Raw genomic sequence first — 18,711 nt, forward strand, 5'->3', positions numbered from 1 at the left:
TCAGGGCCTAACGCGGCCCTCTCCTGGTATCGGGGGCCGCCGCAACGTAAACCACAACAGTGGGGGTCCCTTCAAGGCGGCGCCGGGCCGCAGCGGTGATTTTCGCCAATTTCCACTCGGCGCAAGGCAGCGCCAACACTCCTCGGGCTGCGGCGGTGATATCGGCGCCACAAGTGGTAGGCTCCCTTTAATTATTTATTTGGCGGACAGCGCGCCAAAACGAGGGTAGGCTCCTCCAGCTCGATTCCCCTCAGAATCTCCTCAGTAAACGGCGCTATTCACAGCGCACCGCTCCTCCCTTGCTGCTCACACAGCTCTCAGCTTTTCCGGGCACAGCGCTACCGGAGGCAGGTTGGCACCTCACAAATTATGGTGCTCAGGGCTTCACAGTGCTTCGGGGCCTCACAGCACTTCAGCCACACAGTCACGAGGGCACAGTGCTTTATCCTGCCACAGTCCCTTGGGGGCACAATCTTCCCCGGGCAGCTCCTCTCGACCCAGCACTTCCAAAGGGCCACAGCTTCACCAGAGGGGGTAGACAGTCCCACTCCTCACCTCCTGGGCGCTTCTTCCACGCAGCGCTGGCGCAGTTTACGGTCCCCACAGTGTCAGGGACCTGGGTAGGGGCCCTTCTTTGTCAGGGGCCCGTGGGGACAGCAGAGGGGGGGGTTCTAGGGGTGCAGGGCCCAGCTCACAGGCCCATGTGGCGGTAGCACCTCGCAGCAGGTCCCCTCTCTTTCTTGTCCCAGCTCTGACTGACTCTCTGGTGGCACATCCCCCTTACTTATACCCTCCTCCCAGGCAGTGCCAGAACCTTCTAGAATGTTGGCAAAGCTGGCCTAAACTGTCTCAAGGGGAGGGGGTGAGCACCCTGGGTGCCAGGCTTTCCCTCCAAAAGCTAGGGGTGGCTGGGTAGTATTATCTAGCCTCATAGATGCTATTAAACATCTCTCCCCAGTGCTGCGCTGTCCATTGGAACTAGTGCTGAATGGACGTCCAATGGTCGTGCGCAGCACTGGGGAGGTAGTGCTGCCGTCAGCCAATGCACCGAGGCAGCACTTAAGGGGCTAGACCGCTGACCTATGCCAGTCCGGTGGCAAAACCCATGGCCATGGCATCCATTTTAAACACAGTACATTTCAGTCAGGTGCATTTTACAATGGGGGGAATTTACAAGTGCTCACACCATTACATGACTTTACATTTTAACAAGGTGTCTCACACCACTCATGGCCTATACAGGTTTAATCCTATGGGGGAGACATTTTCAGATTAGGGGGGCAAAAGCGAAACATTTCAGGGGAAAAGGCCAAGTCCAACACATGGGAATTGTTTGTAAAGCCCTATTTATGGTACGGCACTATGGTTTGATTATATAAAAAACTGTTTTTTTATATATAACTAGACTATCTAGCAATATACACCAAATTACATTTTTACAATAGAATAAACAAACAGATTGGGCTAAAAAATGGAAAGGTCTACGCGTTTCGAATCACCCTCACTACGGGGATTATCCTCAGGACCAAAGGTTTTCTGAAAGACAAAAAACAAATACATCTTTCGTACTCTCTGTATTTTGGAGCAATCTCTCAACATATGTCCAATCACTCAGCAGACTCTCCTTACCTTTCTCACTCGAAAACAAATTTCCAGGTCGCCTGGGGAAACACAAATTGACGAGTACTGTGGTCACAACTGCTTTTAAAGTAAACCAATGAAGAAAATCAAGAAAATCCTACAACAGATGGAAGAAAGCGTACTTGGTACAGGTGAATGGATATCATTCCGATAATGGTGCCATCTCAAAAAAAAAATCTTTTCTTTATCTGTAATTTTGTTGTTTTGTCTGTGGGACGAGGAATTTTATCAAACACATGTCTTGCATGGAAGCATGAAGCTCTATGATTCGAGGTCTATTAGTGGCAATGTGCAGTTTTACCTTATTGGAACGACATGTCTGTCTTCGTGGGAACTCACGAGAAGACTAACGTCGGTCTGAGCCTAAGACGAAAATAGGAATCTATTAGAATTGTTGTCTGTGCAAAATTTTTAGAATTCCTATCACACTTTACGTCCGGAATTACTACCGCGTCTTGTATAACTGAAGCGTCATTTTAACACAGCCCAGGAGCAAATCATTGTTTTGCACCTTTAAGTTCAAGGCAGTTGTTTATCTACATCTAGACTCGTACAGAACAACGCATCTTGCGCGGTTCATTGAAATACATCTTATTTTTTGTCTGACACGCGGAAAGTCCGGCGATAGAAATGATGCGTGGATGCAAAGAGTATTTACCTCTTTTTGATCGCAGGGATCTCCAAGATTTAATCAACGAACAAAGCGTCTCCGTATGCTTACTCAGACGGCGTTTGTGTGCCGTTATGGACCGGTGCAGGTGTTTTGACTTTGCCTCAACTCCCGGAATGCTGGTAAAAATGTAGTTAAAAGCAAATAGTAGTTCCAACGCAATTGTGCGCCGTGATTGCTCCATATCTTTTAGTTTGTTATGGGAAAGATATTTATAGTTCAACGGCAGTCATGCGACGCAGGATTAGGCGTCCTTTCTTATTATATCACCTCATGTCTATACAAAGGACGTATTTGACCGCTCTCTTATTCAGATGTCTTACGTATCTATATATATTCACCCAAGAAAAGTCTGTTCCAAATAATACCGCATAGAAGTCACCGTCTATCAGATGGTCTATTCTCTATGTATAATGCTTGTGTTATATGTAGGATTCACTTGTCATTTGGCACATATATTACCGAGGTGAAATATTCTTCCAGACTGAATTGGTACTAATTCTCTAAACTTGGAATACCATACCACCAAGTGTTCAGATAGCTCCTACAGATGCAAAATTTCAGAAAGCTCATTCAGTCCATCGACTGCAGTGTTGTATTTTATAATTAATGTTGCTTCTCTTTTAGTCAGTGTAGACTCGAGGTCACCTCCTCTGGTATCTTGATCAACTTTGGAAATGACAGTCCATTTCAAATCTTTCTCAGTGTGGGCCTACGTCTGCCAATGATGTACTAATGGTGCTGTCTTTATATTTCTTTTGATCCTGGACTTATGCTGTGTAATTCGAGGTCTGACTTCTTGATTTGTTTTCCCTTCGAGCAATCATCCACGAAGTCTAAAAGAGAATCTGCCCCTAGGACAGTTCCTAAAGATTAGAAGAAATTGTTCTTTCAAGGATGAATATATGGCACATGCAAACAACTTAAAAGACAGACTGCTATCATGTGGCTACCCTGCAAAACTTCTGAAACGCGCTATAAAGCGAGCTTGGTGGACATCCCGAGAAACTCTACTTTCAAAAACAGAAAAAGATGTAGTAGGCCGAATAGTTTGTGTTTCCACATATTGCCCGACGTCCAACTAGTTGAAGAAACAGATCAATTAAAACTGGCATCTTGTCAAGAATTTAGACTCCAAACTTACTGAAGCTCCTCTTTTTGCTTTCAGAAAGGATAAAAGTATTGCGAACCGAATTGTAAGAGCAGCGCTTACCAAACAAAAAATTCCAACATTGCGGCACTATGTGGGACTACCGCCTATTTTAGGCCATCACAAATGTGGAACATGTATTTGTTGCCCGCTAACCTTTGAAGGAGATGTATTCGAACACAATGGGATCTACTGGGGACACGAAAATTTCACAAACTGCAATTATAAATATGTGGTTTATGGCATAGTGTGCCCTTGCCAGAAACTTTATATTGGGGAAACAAATCAAGAAGTCAGACATCAAATTACACAGTATAAGTCCAGGATCAAAAGCAATATACAGACAGCACCATTAGTACATCATTGGCAGACGCACGCCCACACTGAGAAAGATTTGAAATGGACTGTCATTTCCAAAGTTGATCAAGATACCAGAGCAGGTGACCTCGAGTCTAAACTGACTAAAAGAGAAGCGACATTAATTATTAAATACAACACTGCAGTCGATGGACTGAATGAGCTTTCTGAAATTTATCATCTGTAAGAGCTATCTGAACACTTGGTGGTATGGTATTCCAAGTTTAGAGAATTAGAAGTACCAATTCAGTCTGGAAGAATATTTCACCTCGGTAATATATGTGCCAAATGACAAGTGAATCCTACATATAACACAAGCATTATACATAGAGAATAGACCATCCGATAGACTGTGACTTCTACGCGGTATTATTTGGAACAGACTTTTCCTGGGTGAATATATATAGATACATAAGACATCTGAATAAGAAAGCGGCTCAAATAAGTCCTTTGTATAGACACAAGGTGATATAATAAGAAAGGACGCCTAATCTCGCGTCGCATGACTGTTATGGGAAAAATATTTATAGTTCAACCGCAAACTAAAAGATATGGAGCAATCACGGCACACAATTGCGTTGGAACTACTATTTGCTTTTAACTACATTTCCCAGCATTACGTGAGTTGATGCGACGTCAAAACACCTGTGCCGGTCCATAACGGCACACAAACGCCGTCTGAGTAAGCATACAGAGACACGTTGTTCGTTGATTAAATCTTGGAGATCCCTGCGGTCAAAAAGAGGTAAATACCCTTTGCATCCGCGCGTCATTTTATATCGCCGGACTTTCCGCGTGTCAGACATAAAATAATATGTATTTCAATGAACCGAGCAGGTTGCGTTGTTCTGTACGAGTCTAGATGTAGATAAACGACTGCCTTGAACTTAAAGGTGCAAAACAATGATTCGATCCTCAGCTCTGTTAAAATGACGCTTCAGTTATACAAGACGCGATAGTAATTTCGGACGTAAAGTGTGATAGGAATTTTAAAAATGTGCACAGACAACAGTTCTAATTTTCCTCTTAGGCTCAGACCGACGCCAGTCTTCTCGTGAGTTCCCACGAAGACAGACATGTCGTTCCAATAAGGTAAAACTGCACATTGCCACTAATAGACCTCGAATCATAGAGATTCATGCTTCCATGTCCATAAAATTCCTTGTCCGACAGACAAAAAAACTAAATTACAGATAAAGAAAATAATATTTTTTTTGAGATGGCACCATTATCGGAATGATATCCATTCACCTGTACCAAGTACGTTTTCTTCCATCTGTTGTTGAATTTTCTTTATTTTGTTCATTGGTTTACTTTAAAAGCAGTTGTGACCACAGTACTCGTCAATTTGGGTTTCCCCGGACTTTCGACCTGGAAATTTGTTTTCGAGGGAGAAAGGTAAGGAGAGCCTGCTGAGGGATTGGACATATGTTGAGAGATTGCTCCAAAATACAGAGAGTAAGAAAGATGTATTTGTTTTTTGTCTTTCAGAAAACCTTTGGTCCTGAGGAGAATCCCCGTAGTGAGGGTGATTCGAAATGCGTAGACATTTCCATTTTTTAGGCCAATCTGTTTGTTTATTCGATTGTAAAAATTTAATTTGGTGTATATTGCTAGATGGCCTAGTTATACGTAAAAAATCAGTTTTTTGTATAATCAAACCATAGTGCCACACCATAAATAGGGATTTACAAACAATTCCGGGGGCGTGCATTTCCAAGTGTGTATGATGTGAGGATGAGTGTGGAGTGGAATTAGGCCAATAGGTGTATGATTGTACCACAGTGTATATGTTGTATATATAGTAGCTTTTAGAGTATGAGTGTGATTTCTATTTCTAAAAAGGGATCCAATATAGAAAAATATAGAAAAAATCAAGGGCATTCAATAGATTTGTTTGAGAATCTAAAAAATTGTAAAAAAAGTTTAAACTCAAAGTTAAAGTCTTTTGCTAAAAAGAAATAAAAATGTCCCTAGATTAATTTCTAACTGAAACAGTGGTTTCTCAGAGGACAATTGTTTGATTCATTGTGTCTTTCTTTCAATGACTAAGTAATAGTGCAGTACTGGCATTATGTTCTGTTTACTCTAAAAGTGGCGTGGACTTGCTGCGCTTAAGCCAAACCCTTATCATTTTCTAAACTTTCTAAGAGTGGCATTTTCAAAATTGTAATATTAAATCTGACTTCACCATGTTTGGATTTCTCATTACAATTCCAGAGACACCAAACATTATTATTAGTGATTTGTAAAGCGCATGGCTACCTAAATAAAGTTCCCAGGGCTAGCCTCTTCACTAAACCAAGTACAATCAAACTATTACCTGACAATTATAGTGATGAAAACAGCCAAGTTTTAAGTTGCATCCAAAAAGCAATGCGTGATTTGCAGGCTGTCAGTGAGTGTGGCAGATCATTCCACAGCTTAGGGCCTAGATAAGTAAATGCCCTGCCTATTTTACAGATCATCCTAATCCTAGGAACCATTGCCAGGGCCTGATGAATAGAACAGAGGGCACGTTTTGGAACGTATCCAGACATCAACGGTCTCATATAAACTGCCCAGAGTTGGCAAGGCACTTGTGCATATAGCCTAAGGTTTTAAATTGGACTCACTGCTCAATAGGTAATCAGTGTAAAGGATGTAGCAAACTGGCTGAGGAGGTGAACCTGGGTGGAGGAAGAAGTAAATGAGCTGCCACATTTTAAACAATGTGAAGAAGTTTGAGCAAGGATTTTGCAACACCCAGATATAAGATGTTACCGTAGTCCAGTCTGGAAAACACCAGAGCCTGGACTACTGTTCGTTGAACCGACCGGAAGGCATGCTAAGATTTATTTTAGCCATTTGTGGATGTTGAAGCATGTGACAGTCACCTTACTTATCTGGAAACGATGGACGGCTTGTCATCTAGCCCTACTCCCAGATTTTTCACCACCTGCCCTGGGGAGGGGGGTCCTACCCATAGTAGATGGACAAAGATGAAGATCCCAAAGTTGGGGTGATGGCCCACTAGCAAAACCTCTGTCTTGTCCCCATTCAGTCTCAGCACATTGGGCAAGGCATGTATTAAGGGCTTCTGCTTTGCAGTTATCCTTATCCTTGATAGATAAGGATACCACAATTTGAGTGTTATTGGCATACAAGTGTGAGCCCATGGGATTCTACATTGTCAGCAAGAGGCCTTACATATAATTTGAACACAAGTGGGCCAAGGGTAGAACTGTGTGGCACCTCCAAGGCTAGAAGGTGTGACTTGGGCCTGTATTGATGTGAATGTACTTGAAAGGTGCGATTATACAGGAAAACTCTCAGCCACAGCAAGGCAGTGCTCCGCACACCCATTACTTCTAGTCTGCGAAGCATGGTGGAATGGTTCACTGTGTTGAATGCAGCACTGAGACACTGCCTGAGTCTAACTGGCCTCCTAGATATTCCATTACACCAAGTAGCGCAGAGGGTTCATGTCGGGTTTTTCGAGTAGAGGTCTGACTAAAGCCCTCTTACATGCGAAAGGAACAATGCCTTCCATCAAGGAGGCATTCAGAAGGTGGGGGAGATGTTCCATAGTTGACATAGCCAACTTATCCATTACAAAAGGTGAGCAAGGATCAAGCAGGGAGCCTGACCAAAGTGGCAGCGAGCAAAGAGATACATGCTGACACCTCTAGTGTAGTAAAAGTATTCTGGGCACCAAACAAGCATGGAAAGGTTCATCGGAACAGGCTGTGGATGTTTCAGAAAATGTGTTCAGAATATCTTCTATTTTTTTTTTTATAGAAGGAATCCACAATTTTGTCACATTGAGCTTTTGAGAGGAGAGTAGTAAGGCCGTGCTAGCCTGGTTGGACAGACTCTTTACTATCCTAAAAAGAGTTTTAGGGCAGTTATTTGCCAATGCAATTTCATCCAAACAGTAATAAGCTCTACTAGCGCACCAGTTTTTCTGATAGTCCTTTAAGACCATCCTATAATTTAGCTTATCCTCATCATTGTAGTGCAGCACTCTTTACAGGCCTTTACAGTTTTTTCAGTTGATGCAGGGCATCATTGAACCACGGGGTGGGAGGGAGGGTTCTATGATATTTGCTACATATAGTAGGAGATACAACATCCAATGAAGATTTAATCCTCTTGTCTACACTATAGGAGTCCACTTCCATAGTGGCTCAGTACAGGGCGGTTAGCTTCATGAACTAGTTACTTGTTCTCATTTGGGAATTACAGCATATTAAATGAAAAAATATACCTCCAATGTTATCCTGTGGTAGAGGTAGGCCTTGTAGTGTTGAAAAACGAATATAAGAGTTTATCACTACCAGGACATGCAAAACTTAAAAGTACATGTCCAACTTTTTAAATACCATGCACCCAGCCCTCTGGGCTGTCCATGGCCTACTCTAATGGTGATCTAGTGGCATTAAAAAATAAAGGTTTGGACTTGGCAAAATGTTTATTTTTCAAGGTCAAAATGGCAGTTTAAGCCTGCACACATAGGCAGAAATGGCAAGCCTAAGACATTTTTAAAGGGCTACTTAAGTGGGTGGCACAACCAGTGCTGCAGGGCCACTAGTAGTATTTAATTAACAGGCCCTCAGCACAGGTTGTGCCACTTTATGAGGGACTTACAAGTACATTAAATATGCCTATTGGGTATAAGCCCAGTCTACCATATTTTAGGGAGAAAGCACAAGCACTTTAGCCCTGGTTAGCAGAGGTAAAGTGTGCAGAATCTTAAGGCTAGCAAACACGAAGTCAGGAACCAGAAGTGTAGAAGTTTAAAAATTAGACGGAAAACTACATCAAGGATGCCAGATCAAACATTCACTCATTACCAGACAGACAGTAAAGTTGAAGTGATGCACACAGCAGGAGTCTTAAAGTAAGATGTGAAAATCACCATGATGAAGCATGTCACACTATGTAGGTCTTGGTCCTACCACCTGTCTGAGTGAGAGGACACAGGACACACACATAGACAGATTTTGTTTTGTGTTTGTAAGCTAAGAATTCTACAATAAGTCTGGGCACACACACACTTTCCTGTTATTGCTAGCTGAGTCTGAAGCCAGAAACATACTATAGTTCAGAAGCCAAATAAAAATGGTGGAAGACAATTTGTCAGTTTAGCAATCAAGCTGGGAAAAAGGCATTATATCTTTACTAGATTTTGAATAAAATTTGAAAAGATTGTGGTTTATTATTGTATTAGGTAACATTATCTTCTGTCATCACAACTTTTGATGACTGTAAGGTGTAAGCTCTGTATGACAAATAACATGTAATCAAACGATTGTTCTATAAAGGTCAATACAAGATTGGAGCCTATATTTTTTAAGTCTATGCATTGTCCTTGCATCACAGAAAGGCAACACAAGGAAAATGCAAAGGTGTTAGTGATATTACAAATCCACGCAATTACGTGGCTTTGTAAACAAATGTAGCGCAAGGCAGGGGCTTGCACTGAATTTTGCCACATTCTACTTGGGAGGCGTTCCATGGGTGAAACATGGGCGTTCCAATCATCCACCCATGGATTTCAGTGCATTTCCATATTCAAAGACTAGTAAACCCGGGTATGCGCCAAAATGCTACACCTTCCCAAGTGAGGCATAACAAGGAGAAATATGTTTATTTCTCCTCTTTATTTTCTCTTTCCACGTATGCTGCATTCTGCAGCACATGTAGAAAGAGGAAAACGCCTCTAAGAATTGTTTTTGTGCAGGAAGGTGCCCCTTCTTGCAAAAAACAATCCTCCCTGTAACACAGGCACCCTTGCACTATGTTGCTAGGGTGTTCTAGGTAGCACACAGTGCACCAGCACAAGGAGAGAGTAGAAATGCTCCATATCTTTGTAAATATGGAGCATTTATGCTCTCCCCCTTTCATGCAATCAAGTGCAGTAACTTTGCGTGCTGCTCTTCCATGCGTGAAAGTTTAGTGAATGTACCCCTGGACCTCTTTACCCTTTCTTTCTAATTTCATAAAGTTCTTAAATCAATTCCCTTCAGTTAATTCCTATTCTTTGCCCAAAGGTCTATCTTTGAAACTGGCATTTATTGCCAATTTAAGCAGATTATTTAATATCAAACCGCATTGGATGGTGCAATGCAAATTGTTCAGTTTGGTACTGAATGGGCCAGTGGATGACATTAATCTTGAGTAGTGTTTTTTATTTACTGCAGGCTATTTTCCTAGGCAAAACATTTTCTGCATGTGGATGTGAACCGTATACCATGTAAAATGGACCATATCTGTAATCTGTTTTTCGAAAAACAAAGTTGCACTATTAACCAATTGTAGTGGGTCACCTATCTTACCTACAACTTATTATTTATATTTCAGGGCTACAAGATGGATGATCTGCTGACCTCCTACATAAGTCAGATGTTGACAACAATGAGTAAACAGAGGAGTGCAAGAAGTAGCAAGTGAACTGATCAGAATAAGAACTATTGGCACTTGGCGGTGGATTTGATACGCCAGTCACGGTCAGTAGGCTATCCGTGCAGCTGGGGAAAGACCTTCTCCCCACAGGTTTGGAAAATGAGCCGGACTCCATCCAGCAGCTCATGTGACTCAGACATTGATGAGCCGGCTGTCACTTCTCCCTCCAGCGAAGACGATTACTTGTGAAAGTGGCTGTGAACACTCACATTGGATCTCAAGGAAATTTTCTTGACAAGCAAAGCAGAGCTTTGCAAGCAGAAACAAGAGGTCTAATAAGAAAAACAACCAGGCCTACTGTTTTGGCCAAGATAGTGTTGAATGTCTGGATCTAACTACCTGGTTTGGTCGTGGCAGGTTGAGGTTCAGATGATTAAAGAAGAATTGTGACACTGTAAGCATCTCTGGGGTACTACATCTGTGGCTTGTGGAAGGTGCCTCTATCAACTTGAACTGAAAGTTAAGAACAGTTTACAGATGGACACAACTGAACAATGATTCTACAAGCTGCTGAAAGTGCATTTTAAAATACATTATTTTTATTGCAAAAAGTAAACATAGGGTCACTTTGTGATGAGATCATGAGAGATATACATAAAATCCCAGGAAAATATTTCGGATATTTACATAAACGCTAAAATTCTCATCTTATGTGTTTATTTATTTAATTTAAAGGGCTGATTGGAGCCTTATTATGGAGTAATGATCCTTGAGAGTGACCAGGAAGGAGAAGGACCGCACAAAATTCACTCAAAAGATGTCTTCTTGCTCCTGTTTCTCCAGAATGCTGTGCTTCCTTGGTGTGAAAACATTAAAGTGAATATTTCGGATAAAACTTGGCATCAATTGACACACTGGTTCTCTGGCCCTGGTTTTTGTTGTCATCCTCTGCCATCTAATGATAGTAGCTGACACAAATTATTTCTGATTAAATACTATAAGAGTGAAACATATTAAATGTTTGTGCACGTTTGTCCTGCTAATCAACATCATATACACACATCAAATACACACAGAACAAATCAGAGCATTGCATTTTGTAATACAATGCATTTAAGATTATTTAAATGCACACTATTAAATATGGGCATTGCCAGAAACTAAAAGAAACATTTTGTACTTTGCTAAGTATCATTGAATTATCTAGGGCTCTGATTTCCTAGGTAGGTTATGAGGTTGATGGAAAAAGAGAAGGTTATACATCACATTAAGTGAAGTCTTAGCATTTTCAAAGTTGTCTCTCAGGTCCCCCCCCATCTGTCTAAAATATTCTCTCTGTGGCCTCCTCCCCCTGATTCCAATATTGTGCTCTAATTCAGCCATTTTGGTTGGGAATATACCACCCTCCCTAAAGCCACTAGTTTGGCGGGTGGGTGGCAGTGGCCCTACTACAGCGGTCAAGGCCCATTTTATGGGGAGTCCAGACCACTTGACGTGACCCTGATTTTGTGGGGACTCCACACCCCTTGGCGGTTACAACATAGGAGCCCATGTCCCACCCCAACTAGGGAGCCATTGCTTGACTTGCATACTAGTATGCTTTATGCATAATATGTTTTTTGTAAGACTGGGTTCTTGAGTGGTACACTGCACCCCAACATTTGCAGTGAATTCATTTACATCATAAGATCCAGATAATATGGGGTCTGTAAAGTGGGATATTAGGAGCATATGGTATGTATGGGGTATGCTTTTTTGTAACTATCCATCAACTAGAGGACATGTCCTATCAATATAATCTTAATGCCTACATTTAATAATCCAGCTAATGCAGTTAACTTGATAAACCACATTGAGATAGGATACATAGGATAGCAGACTTAGGTATATCCCAGCCACTAATAATCTCTCTATTTGCTAGTACAGATATTGAATTGGGCACTGAATAAATACCCTTTTTTCAGATAACAACTCCCTTACAGAACTACCATTTCAAAAGCTGCAGCACATGGCTCAAAAACGTATTGTGAACCATTAAATCATACATGTATGGGTGCGTGGAACCCCTAAAATATTACACTCCAAAATATTAACTGAACTGCACAACCTCGGGCTGATGTATCCGAGATGGTGTTGAACCTTTTTTTATGAGGTAATGTGTCCCCGACTTGAGGCACCTCCTTACACATAAATAAAACAGTCAATTAAGAAAAGGGCCTACTGAGTAACTTAGTTCTAGATCAGAAATAAATGTAAAAGATTTATTACAAAAGTTGTGGTACAGAAATGAACAGAAATCATAACTGCAAAAGTGAAAAATCATAAGTCCCAAATGAGCAGCAAAATCAATAGAGAAGCATCAGAAAGTCTTTTCGATCACCCCCAAATTCAAGAGTTCATACACTTTTTTTCTACATAGGAAAACGTTAAAACTGTAAAATCATCATAGAGTAAGTATTACATTCTCAGCAAATCAAAACACAATTTTATAGAGTGGCAAAGTGCCTTAACACCTAAGTACCACCCAATACATGAATATTAATTCTGCCCACTGTATGCTAATGCAATCCAAAGATGGCAGAACAAAGTAGTTACATCAACAGCAGCATACTATTATGAATTAATAAAGTAAAGTGAGCTAGTGGAAAGTCCCAGAGAAAAGATACAGTATTGTGATCATGCTGAAAGGTTTTCATGAAGAACAGCAAGGACAAGGACAATGGAAATAAACAAACTTGTCTCTACATGACAGCGCACTGCAGAAATAATGATCACTGAAATGCATTGGATAGGACATTCATTTTGAACAAGATGGTGATTAACCCTAAGTAGGTTTTTCACCAACCAAGAGATCACCACTAACGACATCACTTCTTTCACAGTCACTCTCACCACACTTCGATTAATCATGCCGCACCATATACAATTCAGCCTTTCTCTCTCTTTTTTTAATGTCCTCATATTTGACAAAGATCTTCCTGAAGGTCTGCAAGATCTGGGCTCCAAGTACCTTCTAAGATCTATGCTGAGGGGAGTGAGGCCTTTTCCACTCACAGTTGATAAAGAATCTGGTGGTATTCACCACAAATCTCGTCCATCCATTAAGCTTATCTTAATCCTTGGATAAAAAAAGACAAAAAAGACACACAAAAAAACAAAACACAATGTCATTCATGCAAATAGCAGGAATCAAGAGAAACAAAGGGGGCCCACATTCTTCCTTTCTTAGCTGAACCCAATTGGCAGTCTAGTCTCGCTATATGTCTTGCAAAGTTTACCCAGCCCACACATGTAGGGGGATGTTCAGAGATCCATTTCACCCATATTTCCCTGCGCGCAATCGTTATGAAGGTAAATAATAGAGATTCGATGTTTTATCCACCCCAAATATAACCAAGGAAAGGCTTACCTCAAATTTGCAACCCAGAATGTTTTCTAATACATTACCCACTTCTTGCCAGAAGATTTAGATGACTGGACAGTGCCAAAAGAGATGTAAATTGTCTGCATTTTCCGATTGACATTTCAGACAGCATCTTCTTCTTGTGACTCCCATCTTGGCAAGTTTCTTGGGGGAATACTAGGCTCTGTAAAGGGTGAACAAGTGATTCCTCCTAAGTGGAGCTGAAGTTACCAAGTCCCAAAGTGTAGCAGCAGATACTTGCCATAAGTTTTGGATATCACAGCCCGGCATGTCCAGCTTCCAAATTTCTTCGGCTAAGGTCCCAACGGTATCCTCTCCTTGAGCTAATACCCAGTACTACTTGGAGACCTCCTTCTTATAATTTTGTGTTTTAATAGGTCTTTCTCTGCCTCTGACTCCGTCCCAGGTTTTGGCTGCATTCGTGACCAGCTGACCAACTGGTAATACTTAAATCTGGATAACTTAAAATACGCTTTCTGGCTTAGTTTGGACCATGTTAATATTGTGCCTTCCTCCATAAGTTGGTAAGTTGGCCCCATCTTAAAAAGCCTGAGTTTACCAAAGGCAGAGCTAAACTATCCATCATACATGGTGGTGTTCCTGGGGAGCCGTAAAACTATAGTAAGGAATCCCTAGAATTTTTTAACCTGGATGCAAACTTTACCGGCTGCAGTTAGCGTCTTAAAATAATATTTTTAAAAGAATTTTACATGGGCAAATTTAAACAAAAATCCTCTGCTTCCTTCTGAAAGGTTGCTTATTATAGCTCTGTATCTCATTGGCATATCCTTAGGAGTCATCAGTATCAGTAATCGCCTACAGTTTTTCAAAAGAAAGCCCAATAATACAGTTCAAATTCAGGGAGTGCTATGCCTCCCTCCAGTTTTTTTCTTCCTAAGTTTTTTCTAGGAGATTTTCACACTTTTATTCTTCCATATTAAACTGCTAAATTGCCCGTGAAGATTTTTAAACCAGGAAGGCTTAAAAAGCAGAGGGAGAGTGTTAAATATAAATGTAAATTTAGAGAGGATTGTCATTTTGACCAAATTTGTACTTCGTAAAATAGAAAGTGGCAGGAGATCCCAGTTTTTCAAAAGCTTTATAGTTTTGTGCATAAGTCAAGTGAAATTTACCAAGGGCTTGTGTTCCAGATCTTTTTTTATTCGTACGCCTAGATATCTAAGCTCAGTCCTATCTAGATGTTTAAGGTGCACAGGGATGGGATTGTTCCATGATATAGTCTCGGTCTTGTCTTCATTAATTAGGTAGCCCGAGATTCGTCCAAAACTTCCAGCTAACTCCATTACTACTGACAAGTCTGTTTCCAAGTTAGCTGTATGGACTAACAGATCATCTGTGTAGAGAGCTTCTTTTATATGCCACTCCCCGTATTGAAATGGAAGGATTCTTGGATCTGCTCTTATTTTTTTTGCAAATGTTTCTAAATACAAGTTAAATAGTGGCAGCGAAAGTGGGCAACCTTGTCGTGTTCCCCTCTTTATCTGAAAGTGAGGGGTTAAGTGACCATTAATCAATAATTTTGCTGTGGGGGTGCATATATGCCTTGAAAAGCCTTAACGAAGTTTCCTCCCAGACTGTTTTGTTTAAGCACCTCATATAGATAGGGCCAACTCACTCTGTCAAATGCCTTGGTTGCATCGACCATGATAATAGGGGAATCCCTGTTACTGAGTCAACATCTATTGCACACACTAGATCTTGTGTAAGGTCCGAGAGCTGCCTTCCTTTCATGAACCCCTTTGATTAATGCCTACTTTATCTCCTGAAACCTTTTCTAGTCGTCTGGCCAGAATCTGTGAATATATTTTATAATCTGCGTTTAGGGGCGAGATAGGCCTGTAGGATTCACATTTGTTTGAATCCTTGTCAGGCTTGAGAATTAGGGTAATTACTGTTTCACTCCAAGTGGCAAGGAATCAGCGTCTGACTTAAATATATAGAATTAAGCATTTCTTTAAAGAACAGGATGATTTTCTTTTCCAAGACTTTATATACTTCATTCGGTAGATTATCAGGTCCGAGGCCTTTCCATTCTTTAATTTCTTGATAGCTCCCCCTATTTCTTCCCTTGAAATTTCTTGATTAACAGCTGTTGGCTGAATAGTGTCAAGGAAGGGAAGTTTATCCTGCTTTAACCAATCACCTATTTCTGCTAATGTCCCTTCTACATTATCGTTGTATAAATCTTGAAAGAAGTTTGCAAAAACTTTGCCTATTGCCCCGGATTCTGTGCACTTGGGTCCTTCCTTGTTTATTACGTCCTTTATCTCGTTCCTACCCAGGTCCTGCCTGGCTTTCATTGCTAACATCTTCCTGCAACCTTCCCCAAATTTGTGGTGCGCTAGTCGGCTTACCTCCCATCTCTGTTTCACTAGCCTCTCTAAATAGTTAGATAAGATGCTCTTTGCTTCTATCGGCTTGCTTTGCAGTCACTCTATTATTGAGACTTGAGACCGGTCGATGAGTTATCTTAAGGGAGTTGTTGTTAAGTTTCCGTTCTATTAAGAAAAAATCAATTCTGGATGCGTGGGCCAGTTTTTTATTTCAGAAAGTGTACCCTCTCTCCACTCCTGCTTTTAGTCTCCAGATATCTACCAAAGCTAGATTTTTTTTTATCAAAGAGTGGCAAATTCCCTCATTTTGGGGGAGTTTACTGCTGGGCTACGAGTTGATTTATCCAGGACTGGTCCAGCAGGGTGTTAAAATCTCCTCCCAAAAGGATATGATATTTTGTCTAAAGAAGGTGTTGATATAGTTCCTTAAGTAGTGCGGGATCATCAATATTTGGACCATAATAGGACACAAAGGCATATCCTATGTTATGAATTTTAACAAACTTATTGCCCACCTACCCCCAGTGTCCACCCTCAAACCCTCTATCCTAAACTGGGCCAATTTTTTATATATAACTGCCACTCCTTTCACATTACAAGTCTGATTGGTACACACCAGATGTGAAATCCATCTATTCCTCTTTAAGATTTCTAACCACTCCTCATGGCGTAGTTGTGTCTCTTGCAATAAGATAATATCAGCATTGGAAAGCTTCATAAATTCCAAAATCCTCCTTCGCCTGGGAAACACCCTTAAGCCATTTACATTACAGGACATTATTCTTAAATTATTAGCCATATTCTCTGGTTATTCCTTCCCATTCCCTATACAGTACCAACCATCCAGCCCTTCTCTCGCTCCTAAAGAACTATCTCTTTGCAATAATGAGGACCATATTTTTTCCGTTTTCTCCCTATCTGGTCCCCACCCTGTGCACAAATAAACAAAAAAACATGACAATGACTGCAGGCCGCCACTCCCACCCACCCTAAGGAACCCTTCCTGTATCCTATCTGGGTATTTCAGCATACTCTGTTTGAGCTTGTGCCTGTAGCTTGTACAATGACTTAAAGCAGGTTAGGAATCCTAGGGCCTTATTTATGAAGGCCTTGCGCCACCGGTGCGTCACTTTTAAAATGGGAAAAAGTGACGCACCAGTGGCGCAAGGCCTTCATAAATAAGGCCCCTAGAATTTTTCTCCAGCACCTCAAGTTTGCTCCTTCTATCCTACTTTCAATGCAGTTATTTCCTTTTGATTTATTTTGACTTCCCTTTGCAGTGATCCCAGAGCGAATTCCTTAACAAGATGGCTTTTCCTAATGTCTGCCATCCTCTCCTCCAAGCCCTCACAAGCTGCCTGAATTTTAGCTTGGTTCTCCTCCGATATAGCAAACTTGTCTTTAATGTCAGAACAAGCAGGATCCGGGAAATTTCTATGTCTGGTGTCTCTTGAAATTTAGCACTTACATTTTGAACTTTTATACTCTGGCCCTTCCTCTCTAAAGCTTCAGTATTCGGAACAGTATGTCTTGGTTCTAATGCTGTTTAGGATGTCAGGGCCAAACTACCCCCAACGAGGATGTTAGACGAATCCTCACTCAGCAGGGTGGAGAAACGATTCTCTAAGAGTATTGCATGGTCTATTTCCTCAATAGTATTGGGAGATTCCATTATGGGAGTCTTGGTCTGATTTGATTGCAACTCCTCAATGTTCTTAATTTTAAAATACGATCTTAAAGAAAGGGTGATCCTAAGTGTCTCTCCCGAGAGATTTGTAGATGATATTATGGACTTTGCACCCCTTTTCATAGTCTTACTGGTGCTGTTACATGTAATATCTGGGCTTGTGCACCACCCAGGGTCGTAAAATCCCTAATGCAGCTTTTGTGCTGGTGCCTGGATTCTGAATCGCACCGTTACTCTGTAACTCCCCTCCACCAAATTTTGTGTTCCTTAATGTGCATATGGGTTTTTTCTACAGTTTTAAAAGTAGCAGAAATTAGGGAGTTTAGCGAATTTTTCTCTAAGTCAGCTGTTATTCCTCCTTTTTTAAATGACTTAGCTGTCAGGCCAAGTCCTTTTCTAGATGTGGGAGACTTTGTTTTCCAGCTTATATTCAATGTTTGTGTTTTTTTGGGGGGGGTCATAGATTAGGTAAAAATTCTCTTTTCTCCCTCCCAAGGCTCTGGCAAGGGTTCTGGGAAGGAGTCTGCTGGCGGAAAACAGGTGCTGGCTCTGCCCCCGACACCCTGGAAGCTAATCCAAGCTGCTGCACGCTGATCGCGTCGCAGCTCGGGAGATGTGAAGAGGCAGAGAGAACCTGTGTTTGACTCTCCACCTCCCCCGCAGTTACGCAGTCGGGGACACAAGCCACTGCGTCCTGCCCTTAATCCAACAAACCAGGCGAGACAAAGCAGTAAGGACAGGCGCAGTAAAACAGCTCGATGTTGGGGAAGAGTAACGGGCAACAATTCTGTTCAGGTAGGCGGCATTTCAGGCGGAGGCTTCAGAGCTTGCAGCCGGCACTTTCAGCAGTCCGCCATGTTCCCTGACAGCCTTTCTCTCTTGCTCCATTCTCAATCTCTTATGCAAATCTGAAGACCTAAATTCTTCCTTACCCTTAATCTGCTCTCTGAGTCTCTTCTCATATTTCCAGTCTTTCAAGATTTTCATTTTCCTCTCATTTTATTTCTTAACAAATTCATGTTCTTCTTTACTATCACTGCA

General features: G+C 41.4%; 1 protein-coding gene across 1 annotated transcript in view; it reads left to right on the forward strand.

The window, feature by feature from the left end:
- Positions 1-11,211, forward strand: part of MYO7A (myosin VIIA) — a 778,803-nt gene extending 767,592 nt beyond the window's left edge. The window contains exon 50 of the mRNA XM_086933887.1: positions 10,164-11,211. Coding sequence (XP_086790013.1) covers positions 10,164-10,253 — 90 coding nt within the window. The 3' untranslated portion in view covers positions 10,254-11,211. The remainder of the gene's footprint in view (positions 1-10,163) is intronic.
- Positions 11,212-18,711: the final 7,500 nt, after the last annotated feature.

The sequence above is a fragment of the Lissotriton vulgaris genome, chromosome 8 (genome assembly GCF_964263255.1).
Source record: "Lissotriton vulgaris chromosome 8, aLisVul1.2, whole genome shotgun sequence".
NCBI lineage: Eukaryota > Metazoa > Chordata > Amphibia > Caudata > Salamandridae > Lissotriton > Lissotriton vulgaris.